At 35.2% G+C, this 26,354-nt stretch overlaps 1 protein-coding gene across 1 annotated transcript; it reads right to left on the bottom strand.

Moving 5' to 3' along the window:
* Positions 1 to 6,175: 6,175 nt before the first annotated feature.
* Positions 6,176 to 19,985, bottom strand: LOC142335096 (uncharacterized). The gene is made up of 5 exons (XM_075383444.1): positions 19,702 to 19,985; positions 19,305 to 19,627; positions 18,979 to 19,139; positions 16,336 to 16,595; positions 6,176 to 6,729 (listed from the first exon to the last, which is right to left on the bottom strand). The coding sequence occupies exons 1-5, from the start codon at positions 19,907 to 19,909 to the stop codon at positions 6,539 to 6,541; spliced, it is 1,143 nt and encodes a 380-aa protein (XP_075239559.1). The 5' UTR covers positions 19,910 to 19,985; the 3' UTR covers positions 6,176 to 6,538.
* Between the last annotated feature and the right edge of the window lie 6,369 nt (positions 19,986 to 26,354).

Here is a 26,354-nt window from a genome sequence, read left to right as displayed (position 1 = left end):
AGATGGCTTCATCAAATTTCAAAAACCTCAAACTACGACTAATCAAACAAAAAACAGAAAAACAAAAAACCTGGAAAATTGCACCAATTTGAGCCCAAAAACTCCTAAAAATGACATTTTAACGTTAAATTAAGGCCATCCCAGCAACTGCACCACTCTAAGCACTTGAGGGACTAGTAAAAGGCCATTTTGATTCTCTAATGAAACTTTATGCCCGCTGGGCTTTACCTGTTTATCCCGTTTTGAAAGATCAAAGCCACTGAAAAATGTGTGAACGAATATTAAAAAAACACAACGCCCCAATACAATACAAATTCTTAGATTTGTAAAAAAAGGAGCGCTATAATAGCCACGTGGAATGGCCGCCCGTGACGCGGCCATTAACAAAAACAACGTATATTTCTTCCCTGTTGTATATATGCTAGACAACATGATTTCATACTAGCTCAAAAATTAAAATAATCAGAGAAAAGACATACGCAACATAATATGCAAAGGCAAAAAAGCGTTTTAAAACAACACCAATGCCGGGAAAAAAATGCAAAAAATAGTATTAAGTGGCAATTTTTGCAAAGGCTTTTTTTAACAAACTCTCAGAACTCTCAGTTATAGTACTCAGCACTCTCAGAAACAGCCTTAAGTTGAATGAAGTCAATTGCAAACCAAAGAAAGGACAAAAATCTAAGAAAAAGCTGAAATAATTCAATTTTACAACAACTGAAAAAAATCCTTATAACGATTATAAATGTAGGTGCCAGAAAAAGCTAGAATGATACAACTATATTTTGAAGAATACGGACACAATGTAAGGTACAACGTAACAAAAAAACATTCTCGATTTTTGAAAATTCAAAACCAAATTTAAAAAATCAAGAGGAACGAATAAATTTCATTGTTCAGCATTCGAGACAAAGAAAAGACGAGCCATCTGAGACAAATGTCCATCCTCCTGAGCAGAACAAAAAAAGAAAAAGCAGAAATTATTAATAAGAAACATTGAAACATTTTGCAAAAAATGGTCAAAAAATATTTGAGACCGCATTTATGAAAAAAATTTTAACTGTTTTTCAAAAACTTGACGCCAAAAGTGGTTCTTTTTTATTGAAACGAAATTAAAGTCCCTCATGTTGCACAAAAAGGCTATTTGTAGTATTTAAAACCAAAAATCGCACAAATCAGAAAAATTGCAAAAAAACTACCAAAATCGGATTCGCATATGTACAATTTTATAAAACTAAATTACATCGAGGTAGAAAGAGGCGTTGAGTATATAAATTATCAAAGGGAAGTTGCCATATCAATTGATTTTTAACAAAAAAGACGGCTGTAAGATCCAAAAATGAATTAATAGAAAAACAACCCAAAATTAACTATAAAAATCAAGAATTATCTGCCAATTTTGACAGATACGCATTTTCAGGCTCTGCGAACACTGTGGTATCACTTTCCGAGGTTTACATTTCAATATAGCATCGAAAAAATTACCTCTACAAAAAACCAAATTAAATCAAAAAAACTGAGCCACTTAGACGAAAAAACGGCTAACAATGGGTATCTAGAAGTGCCATTCAGTCAAAAACTACTTTTCATTCAAAAAGTCATTGACTAAACGCAGCGCATGATCGGAAAACTTCTATCGCTTAGAAAAAATTAGTTCACACTTCATTTTTACTCGCTTTTAGGTCAAAACATTGTCTTAACGATTAGTACTTCCGGTAAAAAAAACCTTAAGAAAACCAATACTCCTCTTCGAGTCGTAAAAGACCAAGAGCACCGCAATATACTTCCGCTCAGCTTACAGCTTCGCAGCTATAATAAGGCAAAAATAATGCAGTCCTTCATTTCTGTTGCACAATAGACGCTTTTCTGTCCCTGCTTCTGTTAAAGAAACAAACTTTACTCGTTAACAGCGCCGACTTTAAATTGTAATATCGGTGTTTGTCGAATTAACTCAAAATTTTAAACGTAGCTGGCAGATTGCCAGAAAATAGCCGCAATAGATTCGTAGATCGGCAGTCTAAAAAAACAATAAAAAAGACAGACCAAAAAATTCGTCTTTTCATTGAAGGCTTATCTGTTATTTTGATTTAAAATCTGTATAAGTTATTGCTGCCTCTATTAGCTGATCTCAAATAACCTTCATTTAGAGAGACACAAACCCATTTGACCTTATCTCTTTGAATTAAAGTAAATAAAAGTCAATTTCAAATTGAGGAAGTCCTTGTTGAGAGGTAAGTCAAGTGTGACCAAAAATTTAATCACGCGCATGAACAAAAAACTCGCTCCACTAAGAGCGAAAAACGACGTCACACATGCAATTTAGTGGAAATTGCATGAACGAATGAACAAAAAGTGGCTGTGGCGTCATATGGTCGTAACAAAAATCATGACGACGAAATAAAAAAAACATAGCAGGACAAGTCCTGACGTACAATTCAAAGAATTTTCATTGACTTAAAAAAATAGACCTAAAACGGACTATGAATGGATTGGAAAAACCATTTAGAAAAAAAATCCTATTCAAAAAATCAAAAAAAAAGAGAAAATCAAAGTGAAATTGCCGCATGTGAACAAAAAACCACTAGCGAGAAAGCGAATTTTTGTTCAAACACGGTTTTCTCACTCTACTTTAAATTTAGAATGAAAAAAATTCACGCCGGAAAACCACTCGCTTTTTCGCTCTATTTCCTGTTTCGGCGTGACCAAAATCACTACTCCAATTTGACTTCAAAAATCATGAAAATGTGTGAACAGATCTTAAAAAAAATAGCCGGAAGAATTCTGGAAACGACTCGAAGTGAAAATCCGTGTAAACGCCATCCAACTACTCATCAAACAAAACGTGCCTTCACTAATTTATGATTATCTTGAAACAAAGTCATGAAACAAAAAATTAAAAACAATAAAATCAAATCTGTTGAAAAATGATAAAAAAATCTGATCAAATTTTGTTATAAATTGAGATCCCGAAAAATATATCTCTCCCAAAATAACTTTAACAAAACAACTAGTACTTACAAAAACCACTTATCTGAAATTTGAAAAAACACTTAAGGCTAAAAGTATGAAAAAGCTCTTAAAAACAACTTTTACTGAAAAACTGGAAAAAGTTACTAAATTTTTTAATATTTCACAAACATATACATCCAAAGACAAATTCCCTTCAACCAATAGGGTATCCAGATGCCACAAAAACAATAGGCAAGTCATAATAGGCAAGGAAACTTAGCTAAAAACAAAAAAACGCAAAATTTCTAAAAATAAAAAAAATAGTTCCATTTTTTGCCATTTTTTTGTCATATTTCTCAACAAAAAAAATGATTATTACCCACAGAACTGTAACCAATTGTTATCATAAAATTGCTTTAGTAGAAGAAGTTTCTTCAATACCCATTTGAGCCAGTAAAACAAAATAATTGTAAAAAAACCAAAAATTAGCCCGAAAATCAGCAAAATACATTTAAAATCTCCGAATTATCATAAAATTCATATTAATTTCCAGAAACCTCCAAACCACTACAAAAACCAGCCTAAAATTAAAAACAAAATCATAACAAAACCTCTTAACGAAAACAAATAAAAAAACTGCTTTAAAATGCCGCACGTGAACAAAAAAATTTCGCTCGCTTAAAATTTTTTTCACACATCAATTTCTCGCTCTCTCAAACAGAGCGGTATGTACAAAAACCACTTTCTTTTCGCTCCGCTCTTCACTTTTCAGCGCCAAAATCACTCCAAATTTTTTCACGCGTTTCATTTCCCGCTTCAAAAATCACTCCAATAAAATTGATTAGAAAAACATAGCCGGAAGAATTCCGGAAACGACTCGAAGTGAAAATCCATTTAAACGCCATCCAACTACTCATCAAACAAAACGAGCCCTCACTAATTTATGATTATCTTGAAACAAAGTCATGAAACAAAAAAGTAAAAACAATAAAATCAAATCTGTTAAAATATGATAAAAAATCTGATCAAATTTTGTTATAAAATGAGATCCCGAAAAAAAAACGATCTCTGCCAAAATAACTTCATCAAATAGACGAGTACTTACAAAAACCACTTATGTGAATTTTGAAAAAAAATACTTTAGGCTAAATTAAGAAAAAAAACAAATTTGACTGAAAAACTGGAAAAAGTTACTAATTTTCTTTAATATTTCAAAAAGCATAAAAATCCAAGGAAAAATTCCTTTCAGCCAATAGGGTATCCAGACGCTCGCGAAACAATAGGCAAGTCATAATAGGCAAAGAAACTTAGCTAAAAATAGAAAAACGAAAAACTGCAAAAATTAAGAAAAATGGTTCCAATTTTCGCCATTTTTTTGTCATATTTCTCAACAAAAAAATGATTATTACCCACAGAACTGTAACCAATTGTTATCATAAAATTGCTATAGTAGAAGAGGTTTCTTCAATACCCATTTGAGCCAGTAAAACAAAATAATTGTAAAACCAAAAATTAGCCCGAAAATCAGCAAAATACATTTAAAACCTCCGAATTATCATAAAATTCATATTAATTTCCAGAAACCTCCAAACCACTACCCAAACCAGCCTAAAATTAAAAACAAAAACAATCAAACAATCATAACAAAACCTCTTAACGAAAACAAATAAAAAACTGCTTTAAAATGCCGCACGTGAACAAAAAAATTTCGCTCGCTTAAAATTTTTTTCACACATCAATTTCTCGCTCTCTCAAAAACAGCGGTATGAACAAAAACCACTCTCTTTTCGCTCCGCTCTTCACTTTTGTTCAGCACCAAAATCACTCCAAATTTTTTCACGCGTTTCATTTCCCGCTTCAAAAATCACTCCAATAAAATTGATTAAAAAAAAGGACTTCTCCAATACTCCTCTTCGAGTCGTAAAAAGGACATCTCCAATACTCCTCTTCGAGTCGTCAAAAGACAGCTCCCCAATACAATTCAAATTCTTTGAATTGTAAAAAACCAAGAGAAGGCCAATAATAGCCCCAGCTATCGCTGTGCGGCTATTAATCAAATTTTTTGACTATTTTCCTGAGCCCAAAAGAATTTGATTTTTGTAGTGAAACAATACCTTTACAGAAACAGCAAACAAACACACTTTTTCTAGTCTTTGGGTTGATTGAGCGTTGAATTCAGTTTATACACAAGTGAATTAAGATGCTCAAAAGACATTCTGAAAACAATTGTCCAGAAACAGTTTTCAAAATTGAAGCATTTGCATTTAAATATTAGGAAAATCGAAAACAAATGAAAAAGACTTTACAAAATGTTGATTTCAGTGAAAGCGTTCCAAATTCGGTTCCAATGAATTGAGCCATATCAAAGTGATTTTTTGGTGGGTTAAAAATATCGAAAATTATTGTAGTTATTACTGTATTTTTCACCGCTTGCACTTGTATGATGGGTCTTCCGTTACGGAAGGAGTTATTTTAGCTGTTATTATTTCTTTTTTCCGGATCTATTCTGTTTTCCGACCCCCCCCCCACCCCACCTTAGTGAGCTTATATTTTTTACCCCCCCCCCCCCCCCCCCCAAGGAGCACGTGCTATTTTCTTACATAGTAACGTGCTACATAACATATAATTGTAACTGGGGGGCGTAAAAAACACTGGGGGGGGGGGGGGGCAAAACAGAATAGATCCTTTTTTTCTGTTCTTGTACTACAGTTGCATCTATTCTGCCGATTTTGCACTGCTGCAACTGATAAATGGATGTATGAAATCGAAATCATGTTGCCTCTATGAAAACAAAACCTTGCGAAAATAGGTTTGTTAAATAATGGAATTGGTCTAAATATTGAATAATAAAATAGATTTCAGTTTGGAACCTCATTAATCAACTTTAACTCCGATAGTAAATCTAATTAAATACAATAAAATCATAGAGGTGGATAAAACGTAAGAGCACAGTCAGAAGGTTAGGCTATTTCCAGTTAAAAACCAGAACCTATAATCTCAATACCTCTTTTCTCATCCTTTTCTCCCGAAAAAAAAATCACCCGATTTACGCCCCATCATGACGAAAAATATCTTATCTCACGCTTGTTTGTCAACATGTAAATGATTTTGCGCCATAAATGTTTCATGTGCGCCAATTATAGTCATCTGAGGCATTATTCCATCGAAAGAAAAACATATCGAAACCAGCCAAAAGCAAACGTTGAATGAAAATACTGGGAATAGATACAGAGCCGCACATTTGTACTTAAGCGAAAGAGGTACCGCGAATCGCATAAGAAATTTACAGAGCATGTTTAAAGAAGGACTCTTTTCCATTATAGCTATGACCATTTAGAGGAGTGGAAACCTTCATAAACCCTTAATTACGGTTAATTTACATGGTAAATTGAACGATTCTTAATTTCGCGGGGACTTCTGAGAAATCTTTGCACGAGCAATCCAGGGCACATTTTTATGAACTGGAACGTGTCACAAAATTTGAGCTGTAATTGTCTTAAGTGATCAATATCGCTGTAATTGAGGCGAAGTTAGCCATTGTCATGCACAGGGTGGTGGTAAAGCTCTAAAAGTAAAGAGTCACAAGAGATTAAGGAAAGTTGTTAGAGGCAGTTCCCAGGGTTGATGAGCCCAAAAAGTCTTCAGAAAGGGTATGACGTAACAGATCCTGGTCTGTCACCACGGCAACTGGGGTCGCACCTGTTGTCTCGCCAATAACAGATGAAGCGGCAGTTGAATTTGATCTGTCGGCCACGCAAGTCGGAAAGGGGGACACAACACCTGGAATAAAAGTAGAATATTATGCACCCTAATTTTTCCAAGGTCTCTGTAAAGAGATATGTAGAAAAATATAAGGTCATTTCTAGAAGTTATATATATTATTAAGATCAAGAGCTTACAAGAATTTTCCTTTTATCAAAGGAACTGGTAAAAAATATTGTTCAGTTCTACCCAAACAAGATCTTATACTTCAAGGATATTTTAGCTCAAGATTATTGTCACAGGCTTAAATTTTCCTTAGTGTAAAGCAAATTTTCTAAATAGTTGAAAGATTGCAGGAAAATAAGCGATAGTTTGGGAGACACGTAGTCGCAACATATCACTGGAAAATAAATAAGAAAACAAAAAACATACTGATGTTTCAACAAACTTGATTAGATTTGACATCGTTTTTAAGCTGACCTCGAATAACCTTCAATTAGATTGATTCATCCTTTTTCGATCTTAACTCCTCAAAAACAAGATTGTTCACAAGATCGTTTTCACAAAATCTCGATCCAATAAGTTTGAAAAATAACATTACACACGCAAGTGAGTCAAAGAAATGTATAAACGAATTAACAAAACCCAACTTGAAGTAATCGTCAAAGCATTTGTAACAAAATCTTGATGAAAAAACCAACCAAGAACAAAAAGAGCACTGCTCGGTTGTCGCAGCTTTAACAAAACCCGAACAACCTCGAGCGAATTTTTCTCGTGTGAGGAGACCGCCATACGGTGATTAATCAAAATCTGCTTTAACAGGAGAACTTACCTAAGAGGCGTCCACTGATTTTTATTTGAGCTAACTTTATTATTTCCAATGAATCTTAATAATACATTGTCACTATAAATTTGTCAATTTAATTTCAGAATCAGAGCAATTTAGAACGCAAAAACATAAAATTAATAAAAGTTGAAGGAGAAAACCAAAGAAAATCAAAAATCAAAACTGCCTAAGCGTAGCCGACAGGTTGCCGAAAAATAGCCGCGATTGACTATCACTGGAATTGATACAAGCACATAATAAGTAAGATAAAATAACCTCCATTTGATTTCTAGCATTCTAAAGGCGACTCTCTGAGCGCCAATTTTATATGAAATGAAGGAAGAGGCTCTAAGAACAGAACAATGTTAAAATTATAAACGTTGATGAAAATTGCAATAACTCAAATCCTCAAGTGTTAGACAACTTATGTTTAGGGCACACTTCTTGAGATGCACTCTATTAATCTCAATTATTAAATATCTTTAAAACTGAAACTTGATTAATTAATTATAGAAATACTTGTATGTAATTTTGTAAGGTAAGTCGAAAACAATAATGCCGAAGAGAGAGTAATAATATCAAAACACAATTGCTGCGCGGTGGAAGCAACTGAAAACGGTGGCAAGAATCATCAATGAAGGCAGATTAAAACTGCATGAAGACAACTCCTGAATTACAATTTTACAGTTCAAAGAATCGAACCAACTGATGATCTATCAACATGTTCACACTAAGTGTCATTAGAATGTTCATAGTAAATTTAAAAATAAAATGAAAAACTGATGAAAGACGAACAAAAACGGACAACAATAAGGGCAAATTTTTCGAAATAAAGCTGCGTTAAAAGCACAAACATATAATTATCTATCAACAATTTTAAAAACATTAGAACTTTTAGAACATTTCTTATACTGAACACAAATAGAAAGTGACAAAATTGAAAACAGACGATATGACTAAACTGTGACTAAAACTAAGACTAAATCATTAAAACTGTTCGAAAGCAAATGTTGTCAAGGTAAAAAAAAACAATAGCTAGAAGCTATAACTACTAAGCGGAAGAAGCTATTCCTTTAATGCATGATGAGGTCTCTTTTTCATCTAAATTAGGGGGGAATACAACAAGAAACAAAAGGGTAACACCAATTTTTTTGACAACAAATGCTATGAAAGTCAATAAATCATTAGCTAAAGGCTAAAATGAAGAAACATGTTCACTGAAAAAATTGAATGGCAATTGTCATTAATGCGATGAAGTGACAAAACAAAACAAGATGGCTCGCGCGATTCTGTGCCTGGCAGTATGTTCTAACATAACTCTCAAAGTAATAAAGACAATAATTTCTGTCAGAGAAACTGTTGAGAGTATCCAAAAGCAACTTATATGCATTTATCTTTTTTCGGCAGACAAAAAGGACAACTCCATAGCTCATTCTAGAAAGATAAGTGTAGTACAATTTGAAGGACACAGACACAGATAAACCATGCAAACAAACTAACAACCCCACCCCCAAGGTTCTCATTATTCAATATACAATCATGTCTTAATTGTTTTATCAGAAAAACTAGGAGTGGACTTCTTGAGACATAATTGACACTCAATTTGAAATCATTTTCTAATAAAACTTTTTCCCAAAGATTTTGTCGTATTTGATTTTTCATGAGCAAAATGGGTCAATTCGAATTTTCCCAAAACTCAGTTTTGCAACAAGCCAAATTTAAAACACACTATGTTTTCAACCGCAATTTGTAAAGAAGTTACTTTTAATTTTCTTAAAAAATTTTTTGCACTCTGCCTCTATTTGTGTCGTACATTTGAACTAGCTCTGTCAGAATATTACTCTTTCTCTCATAAACTAAAATAACACGCACATTACATACGCGCACTCATGCATACACTCACGCACACACGAAAACGAACAAATACAAACCCCAGCACCAAAAAAAATTTTAAATAACTTTTTGGCAACTGATCTTTACTAATGGTTCGCCACCGTGCAATTATGTCTGTCTTTTTTAATTTTGAAAACTAGGTGCCAACTTTCCGAGGTAATTCAATCGGTAACTTTAGAATTGCCACTACAATTTCAGACCAAGAGGCTACAATTTCATAAGAGACTAGTTCATTTTATTTTCAAAATCTCGCAAATATTCTATCAACTAAATTTTTTTAAACAATATTAGGTTTCAACAAAATAAAAATTGCAATTTGTAGCAAATAATACAATTACTTTTTAGTTCATAAAATTTCTGGCAGTTTTTGCACTCTGCTTCTCCTTGCGTCTAACATGCAAGGGATCATTAAAGAGTGTCCTTAAAAGCTCCCATTCATTTGAAATGAAAACAATGTGTTTTCAGTATTTTCTACAATCAGGCTTTTTCAACTTTCGCAGTATTCTTTTAAGAATAGAAAATTTTTATACGAACTGAAAAAGATGCGAACTTTCCTTCATCTTTCAAAAACACTACGTTTTTATACGAAGAATTTCACATTCAAAAAAATAATTAGTTTTCTAGTTTTTCAATTTACAGAAACGCCCACAGCCTGGAAAAGATAAATTCGAGGTGCAGTTTCGAAGTGCAGAGCACTGAAAAAGAAAAGTTCACACGATCTGCTCCGATAACATAAGGAATACAAATAAAGAAGATGAGAAAAGATTTTTATCTTTACTTTTCGATAATGAAGTGGTTTGATTTGATGTTCATTCAATGAAACGATTTTTCACGTCGCCGAGGATTCAAAATTACTAAAATTTTTATTTCTATTGAAATAAAAATAATTGCTTTCAAAACAAATCTTCAATGCAGAAAAGAACATAATTTCCTGCTTTTAGTTTTATAATTTCAAAGTTGATTTTTGTATTTTTGCTGTTTTGATAGCTCTAAACTGCCTAAATCTTCCAAAAAAACTGTTCAAGAAATAATTCTTCCGTCAGAAGAAACAAAGAAAGAGAGGGATAAAAAAAGTTAGACTAAATTTTTAAAACATGCTGGAAAATAGCCGCAATTGACGCCATTTACGCGCTTGACACTCATCGCAATTTATACAGAAAAAGAAAAGATAGAAACTGACAGAATTTTTTCAAAGAATTCGAAAACTTTTCTAATGTGATGTGGTTTCATACAGCTTCAAAAACTATATCTAATCTTTAAATTATATAACTATAACTATATCTTTAAACCTGTAAGCTAATAAGCGTGATAATAATGTCAGCCAGCAATCGCTCAAATGAACTTTCAAAACTTCAAACCTTCAATGCTTTACGACCAGGCTTTATCAACCCCATGAACAGAAACCCGCCCACTTTTTGCTTCACTCTCTAATTTTGTTCAACACTAAAACCGTAAAGCGTTTCATTTTGTAAAGCGTTTCATTTCTTGTTTCACACTAATAATATTGATTAAAAAAAGACACTTCTCGAAAGGGGAGAGCCCCAATGCCATCAAAATCTTTGATTTGTAAAAAAATTGAGCAACTAACTATCAGCCCTTGAGAGGCTGACAGCGGTTATTAACAAAATAGACAATTGTAGTAGGAACAATTAGCTGGTAGATAAAACATGAGAACAGCCACAGGCAGAATCAACTTTGTCTCAAAGAACTTTAACAAAAGTGAAACAATTAAAATAACTCACTGCGATCCAATTCATTTAAAAACACAGAAACGGTACATGGAGATAAAAGTGAGAAGCGATCGCTTCGGTGCTATCAAAAACGCGAAAACGTTTTTGAAAAGAACGCCAAAAACGCATGGCAAAGAACTAATTATTATGACGAATCATTAAGAATTCCACTACATAAAAAACTTTGAAGAGAAAAATTTTGGCATCAGTTTTGTCCAATTTCTGTATATTAAAGCTAAATATTTTTCCATGTTTTCTAAAATTGTTTTCTTCTCTTGTTTCATACATCTGGAAAATGAAAAATAGTGTCATGAGAAGCAGGAAGAATATTATTGAGATCTGCCATAATTTGTTATCTGCAAAACTCAAAACATAGCCGGCAAATTGTCGGCAAATAGCCACCGTTGACGCTCTTGATGCAAATTGGGATTGAAACAGAAAAAGGATACAAACTGACTGAGATAGTTTCCTTTTTCAGTATCAAAGTGTTGGAATTTGGCGTCCAATTTCAGTTTTATTCTTGAAAAAACTTAATTCAGCTTCTAACCTGAAAGCTATTAAGCTTAATACTACCGTGGGCTAGCAATCAATCAAAGGATCTTTGATAACCTAATGCACTAATGACCAGGCTTTTTATCGGCTTACCCCGTTTCTTTTGATTTTGCTTTTTTGACTTTGACTGAATTCACTACATTGCGTAAATCAATGGGTGAAAGTATTTAAAATCTATTCGGTTGAAACAGTGAGGTAAGTCAGAAGTAAAGCGTGAAAATTGTGATTTATGTAAAACAAAAAACGTGATCAAAAGGTAAAGCGAACTAAAAACACATAGCCGGAAGAGTTAACTGATTACCCCAACTAAAACTGATTACCCCAACTAACACATGAAACTCCTAATTGATAACCTAATCAACTTGAAAAAACAGATAAAAATAGCAATGAAAAAGTAACTGACAACAAAAACTGATTAAGAAACTGATTTAAAAATTTCATTCCGAATTCCGGCTTCAAATCAACTACTACCAAAGAAGCTTTCGACACAGTTACTTCTCAGTCGAAAACCGAAAATAACTTCACAGAAACGTCGACAAAATAGTTCATATAGAGAAAACCGGTGAAAGGAAAAAATGAAGTATAGTGCCAAAAAAATGTCGACAGAACATTTGAACAATATTATACACCACGCGGAAAAGACCTCAAGGAAAGCCGAAAACTCAGCGACTGGCAGGCATATCCCACAAGGAAGAATTCAAAAAAATGGTTTCAAATTTTCCCAGCGAAGCAGGAAAGCTTTTTCTGAAAAGAAATGAAATTCAGGAAAACATCCAGGGGACCCCAAAATAATGCAAATTAACATTGAAATAAATTTAAAAAGTGGTTTCAAATTTTCCTAGAGAAGCAGGAAAGCTTTCTAAAAAGAGATGAAATTTAGGAAAACATCCAGGGTACCCAAAATAACGCAACTTAACATTAAAATAAATAAAATTGTTCAAAGTCATAAGCGCAAAAAGTGGATCGAGTTTGTACAAACACTCAATCACAGAGGTAACTGCTCTAAGCTCTGGAGCACAGTGAAAGGAATTTCGTCAAGTAACGATAAACCACCAGCAAAAAGAGCCATACACTTTAACGCTAGGAAAACTACTTCTCACCATGTTCCATGGAAATGCGCCAACAAGTTTAACCAACAATACACTACACCCCAAGAAAAATGAACAGAAAAAATACTCTAAGAACAATAAGAAAACTGGAAATAGAGGGCAGAATGTTTGTCTAACACAGTAAAAGAAACTATAAGAGACACAAAGAAAAGAAAGACGCTGGACCAAGAGAGAATACCGCCAATCCACTTTATCCATCTATGCCTAATAGCCTTGAGATATCTCACTGACACCATAAACCTTTCTGTAAACAGTGCAAAAATCTCGAACATCTGGAAAGGTGGCCGGGTTATACCCCTACACAAACCGGGAAAACCCATAGACAAATCAAAGAACTTCAGACCAATTGCACTCCTCTCTGCCATTGCAAAATTAACAGAAAAACTACTGAGTGACTTTACAGAATATCCACTAAAAAACATCAGCATGGCTTTAGACCTGAGCTTTCTACAACAACAACAACAACTCTCAACATTATCACCAACAGCATTCAAAAGGCCTTAATCAAAAGAAACCTTGCAGCCGTACTATACTAGTAGCCTTAGACCTCACCGCCGCTTTGGATACGGTTGATCACACCCTAATACAAAGAGACGTACTCGAGGCACTAATACCGAACAGCGCTAAAAAATGGGTCGCTTCATAATTAAATGCATTTTTTTACGTAGAATATAAAACCAAAGTGGAGAAAAGTCAAACAGGCTGTCCCACAAGGTGGTGTATTATCGCCAATGCTCTTCAACATCTACAAGAGCAAGCTGCCTCTACCCCGAAAGATATAATCATCACGTCGTACGCTGATGATATAACTTTAACTACATCTCACTCACAGATTTAAAAATACGTGACAAAAAATCCATGCCTAAATACCTTACACGACTGGCTAGAATCAAGAAAACTTCAGTTACCTGCTAAAAATTCAAGTGCAACTGTGTTCACAACCTGCAGCAAGGAGGCCAAGTTTGACCCACACCTCACTATCAACAAATCACAAATACCAGAAAAGTTCAAAGTCAAAGTACTGGAAGTTATCTTCTATAGTATGCTCAATTTTGGAGAACATGTAAGAAGCACCAAAGCGAAATTACAAAAGCGCAATAACATACCGAAAGATTGCTGATAGCGACGGGGGGTTCGCAAGAGATACTCTCAGTGACTTGAAAAGCTATTGGTCGAAGCGTCCTGAACTCCGGTGCTCCCATTTGGGCTTCCACAATTAGCAATACAAACTGGAGCCATCTGCAAACGCAACAAAACATTGCTCTTATCACAATTACTGGCTGTGCAAAAATATCTGACATCAATGACTTATCCAATGAGGGTGAAATTCTGCCCGTCAAAGCTCACATTGAAAGGTTAGCAGAGCAATTCTTAGCTGGCAATTATCAGAGCCACCGTGCTGATCATGAAACAACCTCTTCAACCAGTCTTCGTCCCATGAGACCGACACTAAATGATAATGATACTTATATGAACCGTGTGAAGCAAAACACAAAAAAATAAAAAGCAATAAATCGCAAATAATACAAAAATGCGTTCAAAAGTATCCCCCGACAAACGGTACATACTAAGCTGAACAAAGACAGCAAGAAACTAGGTACATCTCCCCCAAAGATAGCAGAAGATCAAATGTTGCCACGAATTGCACGTATCCGGCTAGAGCAACTGTGAACTGGATACTGTCCCCCGCTAAACTCTTACTTGAGTAGGATCTGTAACAATGTTGATAACCGCTGTAAACGTTGTGTAGCACCACATGACGTAAACCACATTTTCAACTGCTGTTAGAATACAACGCACCAGAAAATTATAAACCTGTGGGAAAGACCAGTAGAGGTAGCCAAATGGCCGGACTTAATTCCATCACTCCTACAAGACCGCACTGCACAAAATCATCCACCTTCCTTACCCCCTTTCCCCTGACGTTGACGATGCCCCACGTAGTCTCCCTAACCCGGGGACCACCTGTCATTCACCACGGCGTAAATGCAGAAAAGTGGCTGAACTACAAGCAAATTGTGGATAGGCAGTCACACACTACTACTAATGTACCTATTATTATTATGATACAAATGCAATCTAGGGTGCCAGTTAAAACATCAATAAGCGCCTGTATCCCGCCAAAATTACCCGCGAATTGCTGCTTTGTGCGACAGCTACAACAACAACAAAACTATCCACAAAAAATGAAATGCTATTTCAAATAAATCATTCGGCAAATAAACTTACTGTTTCCTTTCAGGTACTTACCCACCCAACACCTGGCAAAAATTGGCAAAAACAAAAAATTCAAAGAAAACAAAAATTTGAATCATTTCAGGGAAAGGTGACCTCAATGACCTTCAATGGCACCTTTTGAGGGCAAAATGTATAAAATAGCTAAAAACTAAAAATTTAAGAAAAACTATAGCGAGGAGCTTGAATTGAGCAAAAAATTTCAAAAACTTAAAATTAAACTGAAAAACTGTGCGATCAAAAAAATTCGCTCGCTTAACGAAAATTTTTCCACATCTACTCTAGCTCTTTCGCCCAAAAATGCAACATGAACAGGAAACCACTCTCTCTTCTTTCAGCTGTTCAGAAATTTCACCTGAACACTTCACGCATGTCACTTCCTGTTTCAAAATTATCGATAAAACATAGCCGGAAAATTCCGGAAAAGACTCGAAAATACCTTCGCCAAAAGGTCAGCCTGTCGAATTTCTACTTTCTGAGCACAGTGAACATCAAAGAAGAGAGAATATCTTTATTGAACTTAAAAAAAACTAACATTGAACTTAAATACAGAGGTAAAACAATTTTTCAAGTAATCGGAACAATTTAATTGCTCGCACAAATTGCTCGGACAGGCCGGAAAAAGCACAAAAACATCTCAGATTTTGAAAAAAGTGAAGAACTAGGAAATTTAGAACAAACTTAACAATTTGTCGCAAATTTTTTTCTGTCGAAATAAATTGCTTGGTACCAAAGAACCTGTATTCAATTTTCAAAAGAAATTGCCCACGAGCATTACGCTTACATTTACTACAAGTAAAAGCAATACAATACAATAATAGGCCAGAAATCGCTAAATAGCCTTAAAATCGGAGAATTAGTTGAAAAACCTTCAAATTAGCGTAAAACTCCCTTAAATTACCAAAACCTTCGCAACGATCTTAAACTATAACTATAACTAATCTTAAAAATTAACTAACATCGTGCAAATTGCCCTCAAACGACTGGCGAGCGATTGGCTTCTTCAGCAGCCAGCTACTGGTTTGAGTCAATTTATAATTATTTTTTGTAGACTGTTTTATCAGGTTCAACAATCAGAATGAATTTTCCCTTAAGATTCCAAATTGTGCGTGTGTCGTTTTAATGAAAATATTTTTGCTTGTGAATTTGACTATTCCATTGAGTAGTTCAGTACTAACAGTCAAGTAAGGTGAGCTGAAATTGGTATTATGTATGGAAACTGAGAAAATGATCGTATACCCCCATCTCAACAGTAGTCTGAGAGCAATTCGTGCAACTTTAGTCTGCTTGTTTCATTTCGCAACTTTTTTACTCTAAAAAACGTAAACAATGTACCAACCTGACTCCAAATCATTAACAGACGACTCCTGTGGGTCTACGCAGAGTGGGTAATTCTCAAAATATCCAGGTGTTGAGCACCCGGAAGGGGATCCAGGGGTCCCGTTGCTCATCAGGTCTGCCAATCTCTCACTTCCACTGTTGGGTGTCTGGGTCATGGATGTCTGTGGGGTCCTGTTGCCCATGAAAGAGTCGTTTCCAATCGGAGCGGATAATGAGAAATCATCCAGATTTGAGAGGTTGTTGGCTGCCAGTTGCTCTCTGAACATAGAATCAAATACTCCATTTGAATGCGAACATCTGTTTGCTAATTGGTGTGTAGCATTTCTTAACCTTTTACACACAATTCTGTCCAATCAGTATTAAGTTTATTCTAACGATAGTGATTGTTAAAAAGTTTTCATGCTCGTAAACTGCCTTGTAGATCATCTACGCAAGAAATTGAACAAGTTCTCTCGTTAAGAAACTGATGAGGCGAAATTCCCGGATTTTCATCGCAATTGAAAAGCAATGAGTCACATAATTTTCAACCTGTTATTTTCTAGAATTTAAAGGTTTAGATTCGGAGCGTAATTGTTATTTGACAAATGAAGAAAAAAATTATGAACATAACTGACTAACGTCGGTCGAATTGCTCTCAAACGACCGGCGAGTGGTTGGCTTCGTCAGTAGCTAGTCACGGTTGAGTGAGGCTAACTCTAGCTTAATTGAAGGGACGTAAGGTGAGCGCAGCGGGGGTACATGGTCATAAAAGTACTTGTCTTTCAGAAGACCTTTATCAACTTTAACCAGCCTCAATTTTAGACGGGCCCAGCAAAAAATTTGAAAATGACGAAAGAAACACGAAAATTGCAACATTTTGGGCTCAAAAACTCCTAAAAATGATCTTTTAACCTTTAAACTAAGGCCTTCCCAGTAGTATCACCAAAATAAGCACTTGAAGGACTACTAAACGCGGCTAAGGGCCTCTAATGACACTTAATGCCCGCTGTGCGCTACCTGTTTATCCCGTTTTTAAGGACGAAAAGACATATGGGTCGGACGAAAAATCAGTCAAGCAAAAAATCGCATTAAAAAGACCAACGTTCGAAACCCGGACCCTCAAGAAATAGAGCCCTTATCTTCGTGGCACTATATAAGGTTTATCTGCAGTTATTAAATGTTTCTCGATTGAAACTGATTGAGTACAGAAGTCAATTTATAGTGAAATACCAACTTATCGCACAACTGACGCAAAAGAGTCATAAATGATGTCATACACACAAATGTAATAGCACAGGACAAGTTTTTAAAGTGTAACAGGACAATTCCTGAATTACTATCCAAAGAAGTGAAGAAACTAATGAGCTGATAACTTAAATTTTTGCAACATCAAAATACTCTGATAGTCAAAGCACGTGAACTTAAATTCATAATAAAGGTCATAATACATTAAAACGCAACTTTTTCGGTGTCAAAGATAAAAAACCAACGACAAAAGATTCCGTACCTCAAATTTTCGGAAAACCAATGAGACACAGCTATAAAAATGACAAAATGAGGCACTGCAAAAACGAAAATACTATCGAAAACTAGCGGCGTCGGAGAATTGTTCGAAAACAAAAGTTGTCTAAGTCTATAAAATTATCAACAAAATTCGGAGGCGACTTGATAGATTAAAATAATAATTGGTTGATGAGCAATGTTTTTATTGATACCAGTAGAAAAGACAACAAAAAAGTAGCAAAGCTGGCGACTCAAAAATCCACCATTAATTTTTAAAAAAATATATAGTGTTCTAATAAAAAAAACCATAGGCTATCAACAGAAAACATCGGAAAGAACTAAAAATGCTTCAAAAAATAGACAATAAGGCCTGTCCTCAATGAGGCTGACTGGTGAGAATACAAAAAGAATAGCAAATAAAAGCAAAACAAAAATCACTAAAATTTCATGAAAAATTGAAGCATTTAAAACCCATAGTTATAAACTAAAACCAATGAATAGAATTGCTAATGAAGCTCTTATGAATAGAGCTCTCATGAGACCTGTTAAATAAACGAGAAGGAAAAATACGGTAAACTTTAAAACAAGTCTAAGTCATTAAAACCGTAGCCTATGAACTGGAAATATTGAACAGATTCATAAATGTCCCATTAAATGTCTATGAGAACCTTCGTTAATCAGACTACTAGACTAGACAACAAAAACTAACAAAAACGGGCAAAACTCAAAAATTCAGTAGTCAATTGCCGCAGGTGAAAAAAAGAACGCTCTCGAGAACAAAGATCTGTTTAAACAATTTCCCACATCATTCCAAAAGCTGATCAACAAGGAAAAAATAAATTTAGAAATCTTATCTAACTGACATCTAAAAGGTTTCTCAAAAATAAGGACATCAGACAGAATAAACTAAATGAAAACGAGAAATTTCACGCGGTCATTAACCTTCAACAAAAGCAACCTCTATGCAACACTTGAGAAGCCTGACAATTATTAAGAGGTTGGAGCTCCCATTACAATTATTATACAATACACTTCAAGAAAAATTGAAAATACCAATTTCAGATGTCTGTCTTATAACCCAACGGGAGCACCGTTGAACGACTAGTTTCTCTTATTTGACGGTTTTTTTTGAAAAAAAAATTGAATGACTAGTACTAACTGCTTCGCGTGGGTGACAAGGTGTGTTTTGAGATTGGTTGACTGAGCGAATCTCTTGTTGCAATAGGGGCACACGTGGGGTCTATCTCCAGTGTGTATCCTAACGTGCGTTCTCAAATTGAAATCCAGGGAAAACCGTTTTCCACACCCCTCAAACGTGCACTAGAACAGACAATTTTATCATTTGAAAAAGTCGAATTAATTACAAGATTATATATTTTCGTTGAAGGTTCATCGGTAGCGAGGTACAATGAAAATGAACATGCTGCTTGTAGTTTGGAAGAAGCAAAAAAGAAAAACCCGGTAAGGAAAATTGATCATACTAACAACATATTTCTTTTCTCCAGTATGTACTAGCTGATGTCTCTTCAATTTGCTACTCTCTAGAAAAGACTTTCCACATTCAGCACAAACATGGGCACGCGGTCCATGCGTCAATAAATGCTTCCTCATGGCAGAATGGTCTTTGAAAGATTTGTCGCATTGCGCGTGAGGACAGAACACGGGGCGCACATCTTCATCAAACTCTTCGTTTTCATCAGCAACTTTCTTTTCCTCACTTGACGGTTTGTCTTTTTTGGCAGCCTTCGGTGATTTCTTCACTTCTGCTTTTGAATTCTTTCTTTTCTGAGTTGCCGATGTTGTTGTTGCTGAAAACAATTCGAGATAACCTAATAATCGCATCACCAGTAATACCAGAAAACTAAATCACAGATTTTATAACCTTGCTTTGTCTTTGATTGCTTTTTCTCCTTGCCATTTTCTTGGTTCTTCAAAAAGCTGGAATCCAATGGTATGATGCTAGCACAGTCCACGAGCTCACCCAGAATTGAATCTAAGTCGCCTTCACCGACAACTTCTTCGTGAGACTCAATGAGAATTTCGCCATCTCCGTGCTCAACAAAAGAATCTTCCACATTGGCGACAAACATTATCAAAACCGTTTCTTCGACGCTAGCACATACTTACACCTATAAAGTGACGCATAAATAAATTCATATAAATTTGGGATCTTTTCCGTTTGTGCTCCCCCACACCTTAGTGGGTGCATATTATTTGCAACCCCAGACGCACGTGCCATATTTTACATAAGGATTTACTATTACTCGATCGGCTACAACCCGTATGTACGAATGCCACAGACCAGTGCTCTCTGTTGCAGAACATAACTTCTGGTTTCGTTCTCAGTAACTAGCGAACCAATTACCCAACTTCATCAAGATAACCGACATAGACGCAAAAGGAAAATTCTCCAATGGACGTGGAGACACTTCGAGCAGTGTTACAGTGAACTAAACTCATGTACATGTCGAATTGCCTGTGACTGCAAACTCAAAAACTCTATAGACTTTTGAATGCCTGACGTAAATTGAACTGAAACGAAAGTGTCGCTTATAATTTTTTCGATCATTAAATCCTTTATAATAATAACAACAATAATATAAAAATATAAAAAGGACCGTGTACACCATCCGGCAACGATGGATGTAGGTCGGAACATAAGGGATGACGAGTAGCACTTAGCCGGATGCTGCACTCCAAGGTGTTCCCCTCCAGACAGTGTAAAGACGGCCCAGTCACAAAAATAACTAACAAGTGGAGAGGAAAGCACCAATATATATAAATAGCACACATAAGGAACTGGTAAGGAAGGATTAAAGTAAAAATAGGATATCAAAAAATGAGCAAAGGAATAAGGTTAAAAGCAGCCATACACTCAGTGCAGCCTTCCCTCCTCCACGACAACGCTAATCGAAGTCTCACTGAGAACACGAGGCTTGAGGGCGCGACATCCCAACAATAATAATATGGAGCCCAACAATAAAAATATGGAGCCATAACAACAATAATATGGAGCCTTTCATGTATTGCTCAGATGCTCTTAATTATGACAACTAAAGCAGTGTTCGTTGTTATTGTTGTTGGGGATTCGCAGCGTGTCACGCCCCTATTTCGTCCCTCATAGTTACGTGATGATATTCCTTAAAATATCCATAATTAAGTGCTTTATATTAATTAATATTCAGTTAATTCTCAAGGCCATATATAGTGAGTGTATCCACCTAGGCTTGTCACCTCAAATTTGTTTATGTTTACAAAAAACAACCGCAGAGTGACAGTTCATAGATAAATATATCAAGTGCCTAAAAGCCTCAATATTTACTTTTTTGTGCTTCTTGAAGATAAATTCACATAATTAGTAAATAACTTCATGAGAGATTATGTACTTGGCGAAGTAATTATTCTGATAACGTAAGTGCTAATACGGAACTTGTATATGTACTTAACAAACATCAAGAGACGTACAAAAGCCGGAAATTGCCCAACTTGTAGATCAGTAAATGTTTACCAAGGACCAATAGAAATCAAGGTACAGCCCTGCGGAACGACGATGACCAGAACACCGGAGAACCTGCCTGACAATCAGTTGATTAACATCTTTGAAAACCTGATATAACGTGCGAACTTCTTGCTAATAATTTTTGATTATTTCTTTGCTGTAATAATTAAAGGTTGAATTGGAAATTCTCTTGAAAACTTCTAAGACTGACAGACTTTGTTAGAGTAGAAATTGAGACTAACAAAACTATAAAATACAAGGGAAACAAGTGGATATATCATGCATTCGAACCGCTCAGTAAAAATCTGTTACTAGCTAATTTCATTAAAAAATATATCCGCTAAAAATCGCACTGTGAAACATCAAAAAAAGCCCTTGAAAATGACAATAATTATTTCAAGTTATCTCTCAAATTTACCTCAATAACACCGTAGATTCATTTTCCAAAAAATAAGTGCGTATTATGTTGACAGGAGCTATTAACTGTTTTCCAGTTTAACGAACCGAAACTCTGATTAATTCCTTGATAAATTCGACATTTTCCTTCTTTCTTCCAATATTTTCCTCTTTTGCTTTTTCTTCATTACCTTTAGAGCCTCCAGTCATCCAGAACAGCTTCCAGGACCTCCTTTCCGAGCATGACGATAATGCAGAAAGCAGTAAAAAAGGAAAGAATAGTTGAAAACTGTGTTTGTGTCTTTCTGGACAAAATGCAACAATAATTCAAAAGTGCTTGAGTGGATAATAACTGGAACAAACTCAACCACAGCCGCCACAACGGACAAAAACAACACAGGGTGTTTACAAACGAGGATATTTTGAGTAAACAATTTTGTAAAATTCAATTTTGGTGCTTGATTTATGTCAATTTATAAAGAGCAAATTCTCCCCGCTATTAATAATTGCCGTGCTTCCCCCAATTTTGTTGAACATATTGAAGGAAATAACATCAACTACACACAAAACAGTAACAAAACACAAGCTCAGATAATAAGCGCTTTCTCCTCTTCTTTTCAAAAATCCAGCGTTATTTATGTGCTAGATAGAGATAATAAACTTGTAGCAATTTAATGGACAGCAAAAAGTTTAAATCAGAAATCTCGCAAATTTGACCTTATCAGTAACAAACTTCAATCAGACAGAAATATTAACCTTGACAACATCATTACTGATTATCAGATAACATCAGAACAAGGTAAATTGCTGAAAATATTACTTAAATATCAACTAAAAGAGGGCAAAACAAAAATTTAAAAAGAATAATAAAACAATTATATTTAATTTCCCCACCCAGCTCCGGAGGTTAATGAATCAAACAGTGACTTTGGTCATTATGCTGTTGCCTATCTGAGTGCAGCTTCCACAAGGCCTGTGCGGTCGTGGTCCCCACAAATTTTCCTAGACTAAGGGGCACTCTTTAGAGGTGAGACTTCGGCGGCCCATACGGCTTCAACGATATAAGTCTGACGATTCGACCGGAGCTTTAAGTATATGTTCATCAGCAGCCCATCATTATTATTTTCTGACCGAATGTTTTCAATAGTTGCTTTTCTGACATCCTTGTGCTATTGATTTAACTGTTTTCTTCTCTTAAAACCCCTTAATCTCTCCATTATGTTAAGTTAAGTGTGCTATTTAATACTTTGGAATGAAAAAAAGACTGATTGAACAATACGTATAAAGTCTAATTGGGTAAAAAGTAAAATGGCACACAAACAGATCAACATCACGCCTTTTCCCGGATCAAAAATGGACAATTTTGACGAGTTTGAACAACTAATAAAAGTTGCAATCGGAGTTGCAGCAATCGCAGCCGCGCAACAAGCGAACTTTTTGCAATTACATTTAAAACGAGATGCTTTAAGATACTTTCTTACCCTACCAGAGGCTACCAGACTAGTCTTTGAAGACCGCATAACAGCTCTAAGAAACAGATTCACGCAGGATGATTTGAGAGAGATCAGAATAATAAAGTTAGAAAATCAAAAGTTCAATCCAAAAACTGATACAGTAAAAAAATTCTTAGTAAAGTTGAGAACAGAAGCAAATAAAACATATCCAGCACCTGAAATAGTAGTAGCGGCAGCAAGAGGAGGTGATGCTGAAGCTCGTAGATTTGAAAGAGATACAACAGCAAGAGATTCTGCCCTTCAGATGTCAGAAAATCGAAAAAACGAGCAAATAAAGCGCTTCTATATTAAGTCTATGCCAAATTGGCTTAAACCTAAGCCCTTAGAAAGGCCAGATACTAATACAATTGATCAATTATTCACCTTAGCTAGCCAACAGATTGCAATAAGGGAGATGTGTAACAGAGAAGAGTACTTTGATGATGGATTTAATGAAATGACCGAATCAAACACAGATAAAATGTTAAAAGCAATAACTGTTATTTCAAAAAATCAAAAAGAATTTGAGCATAGACTTGAACAGAAAGTAGCACCTAAAAATGAGCCACCAGAACCAGGCCCAGTAAACATTTTTACACCACATTACCCTCAACAAGTCTACAGACAAAGTTATAGACTAAATTTCCGCCCGCAATATCAAAATTATCAACCAAATTATCGTCAATATCAGCCCAATTATCGTCAATTTCAGCAAAACTATCGGCCTCAGCAACAGTATGCCCTCAGTGCTAATAATTACCGAGAGATTAGACCACAATTTAACGCCCCTAGACCATTTTATCATAAGGAACAGCCACAAACTCGGAATTATTGGACTTAACACTCAAGTAGCCCCCCATTTATCCATCCAGCTTATGTTAATAGACCAATTTACCGGTTTCCAAAATACCCCTCACAACCTTCTTAGACAGGGAAGAGTTTATGATAGCCCAGCGCCAGCACAAAACCGATATGGTAGTCAACAAGCAAACCAGTTTAATCGTGCAAGTATTCCTCAAAATAGAACAATGAGAGGTATGAATTACCCATTTAATCAACAAAAATAACTAATAAAGCCGCCCAACTTTATAAAACAAAATAAAAATTATAAAAACTCAGTTAATTTATTATAACGAAAGCACGTCTAGTCCTAGTTTAGATAAAGTAATAGAACCAGTTTACAATAAAAATAACAAAAAGCGTGGAAAACGCAAAATTAATAATAATAAAAGTAAAGTGAATAATCCTGTGCAAACCTCAAAACAAGTACCTCAACCCACACTAAAGCCAGTAGCACATGTTCAACAATTATTTAGCATTGTCCCACTTTTAAGCAGAACTTTATCCTATGTTAAAGTTAAATTTAATGGAGAATTAGAAAGACGCGCACTAATTGATACAGGAGCATTTGCAAACGTGATAAGCCGCGAGTTTTACAAGGAACTTATTAATACAAATATCAATTCAACAACAGAAATAGAACAGCCTGATCTAGATGAATTTAAAATGGCAAACGGAAATATAGTTAAAATTGACAAAGCAATTAAAGTTACATTTAAATTGGGCACACAAACATTAACAGAAGATTTTCTTGTTCTAATTGTCACAACTCCTGTAATATTAGGAAACCCATTCTTCGCCAAACAAAAAGTTAGCATCTGCCCAGGACAAAAGTACACTAAATTCCCTGATCAAACTCTGCAAATAAATGAAATAAAGCCAGAAAAGCAACCCAGAAGAGTAGTAAAACGTAAGAAATTCGGAGTTTATACACAGAAAAAGCAAGTCTTACAACCAAATCAAAAAGCAGTATTAGTATGCAAATTTTACGACAAACTAGAATCATTCACTGACCTTTGTGGAGTAATAATTCCAAACGAAATCTTTGAAAAAGATAGCGAAATAATATTATCGTCCTCTTTAAGTAAAGTTGCATAAAAAAGGCAAGGAAATAGCCAAATTCTCGTTCTTAACGTCTGATCAAGCTGAAAAATTGTTAGAAGTAGATCCTCAATTAATAAAGGTAGCAAAAATGAGTGAAAATTACCTGACAGAAATAAACCAACTAATTCAAGTCACAGATACTCCAAAAAGAAAGGCCCAACCAGCAAAGCCGACTCCAGAATATGAAAAATTGTGGTTCCCAACGCCTGAAACGTGTCCTGATTTGTCGCCCTCGCAGAGAGAAATATTTGAGCAATTGTTAAAACTGCAAGAAATGAGAAATTATACCCATCAGGACAAAATAACCTTTTTGAGCAAAATTCCGTGGGAAAAATCGTCCCTTAACGATGGGTAAAAAACAGTGGTAGGTGAACTACTATTTGAATTCAGTGATATCTTTGCAAAACACAGATTTGACGTTGGATATAATACAGATTTAAAACTAAACTAACACCAGAAAGAAGCATACCAATTTATGAACAAGGACCTTCAACGCCTGTCCATCTAAGAAACGAGCTACAAGTAGAACTAGCACTAATGCATTACTACGGATTGATAACAACTTTGTCCCAATCAAGATATAGTAGTCCCCTTTTTGCACAACGATGAACTCAGGAAGACTTAGACTATTAATTGACTTGAGAAAAGTAAACCATTTGCTGAAAAACGATTACGTGAAAACGAATTTCCCGGTGTGAAACATGATTGACGCAATAAACTACTTTGCCGGGAAAAAACTGTTCACAAAACTTGACTGTTCTCAGGAATATCACTGCGTGCAAATGGCAGACGATGTATCAGTGCAACTGCTAGCATTTAACTTTGCTTCGAGAACTTATGCTTATAATTGTCTTGCACAAGGATTGAATAAGTCATTAACAGGATTTAGTTCTTTTATTAGACATTACTTGGACCCATGCTTAGCTTCAGGAAATTGTACCCAGTTTATGGATGATATCGGAAATGCGGTAGCAAATTTTGAACAATTGGTACGCTCTTTACGAGAAATCTTTACATGTACACTTCAATTGGGACTGAAACTGAGTGAAATAGAGTGAAATAGCAACAGATACAAGAAAATTCCTTGGAAATAACATCAGTGCAGAAGGAATAGCACCAGAAAAAGCAAAAATAACGAAATTTCTTGATAAATTCAAAATGCAAAAACGACAAAACAAGTGAAACGATTCATCGGCTTCACGC

The sequence above is a fragment of the Convolutriloba macropyga genome, chromosome 2, assembly GCF_964194025.1.
Source record: "Convolutriloba macropyga chromosome 2, txConMacr16.3, whole genome shotgun sequence".
NCBI lineage: Eukaryota > Metazoa > Xenacoelomorpha > Acoela > Convolutidae > Convolutriloba > Convolutriloba macropyga.
The sequence above is the reverse complement of the archived record's forward strand: the minus strand, read 5'-3'. Positions and strand labels throughout refer to the sequence as shown.

Excerpts from the sequence above, each read along its gene's own strand:
- LOC142335096 (XM_075383444.1), bottom strand. The coding sequence starts at position 19,909 with ATGTTTGTCGCCAATGTGGAAGATTCTTTTGTTGAGCACGGAGATGGC. Across the intron at positions 19,628-19,701 it reads GCAATCAAAGACAAAGCAAG|CAACAACAACATCGGCAACT; the intron begins GTTATAAAATCT and ends AATTGTTTTCAG. Across the intron at positions 6,730-16,335 it reads TGTTAATGATTTGGAGTCAG|GTGTTGTGTCCCCCTTTCCG; the intron begins GTTGGTACATTG and ends CTTTTATTCCAG.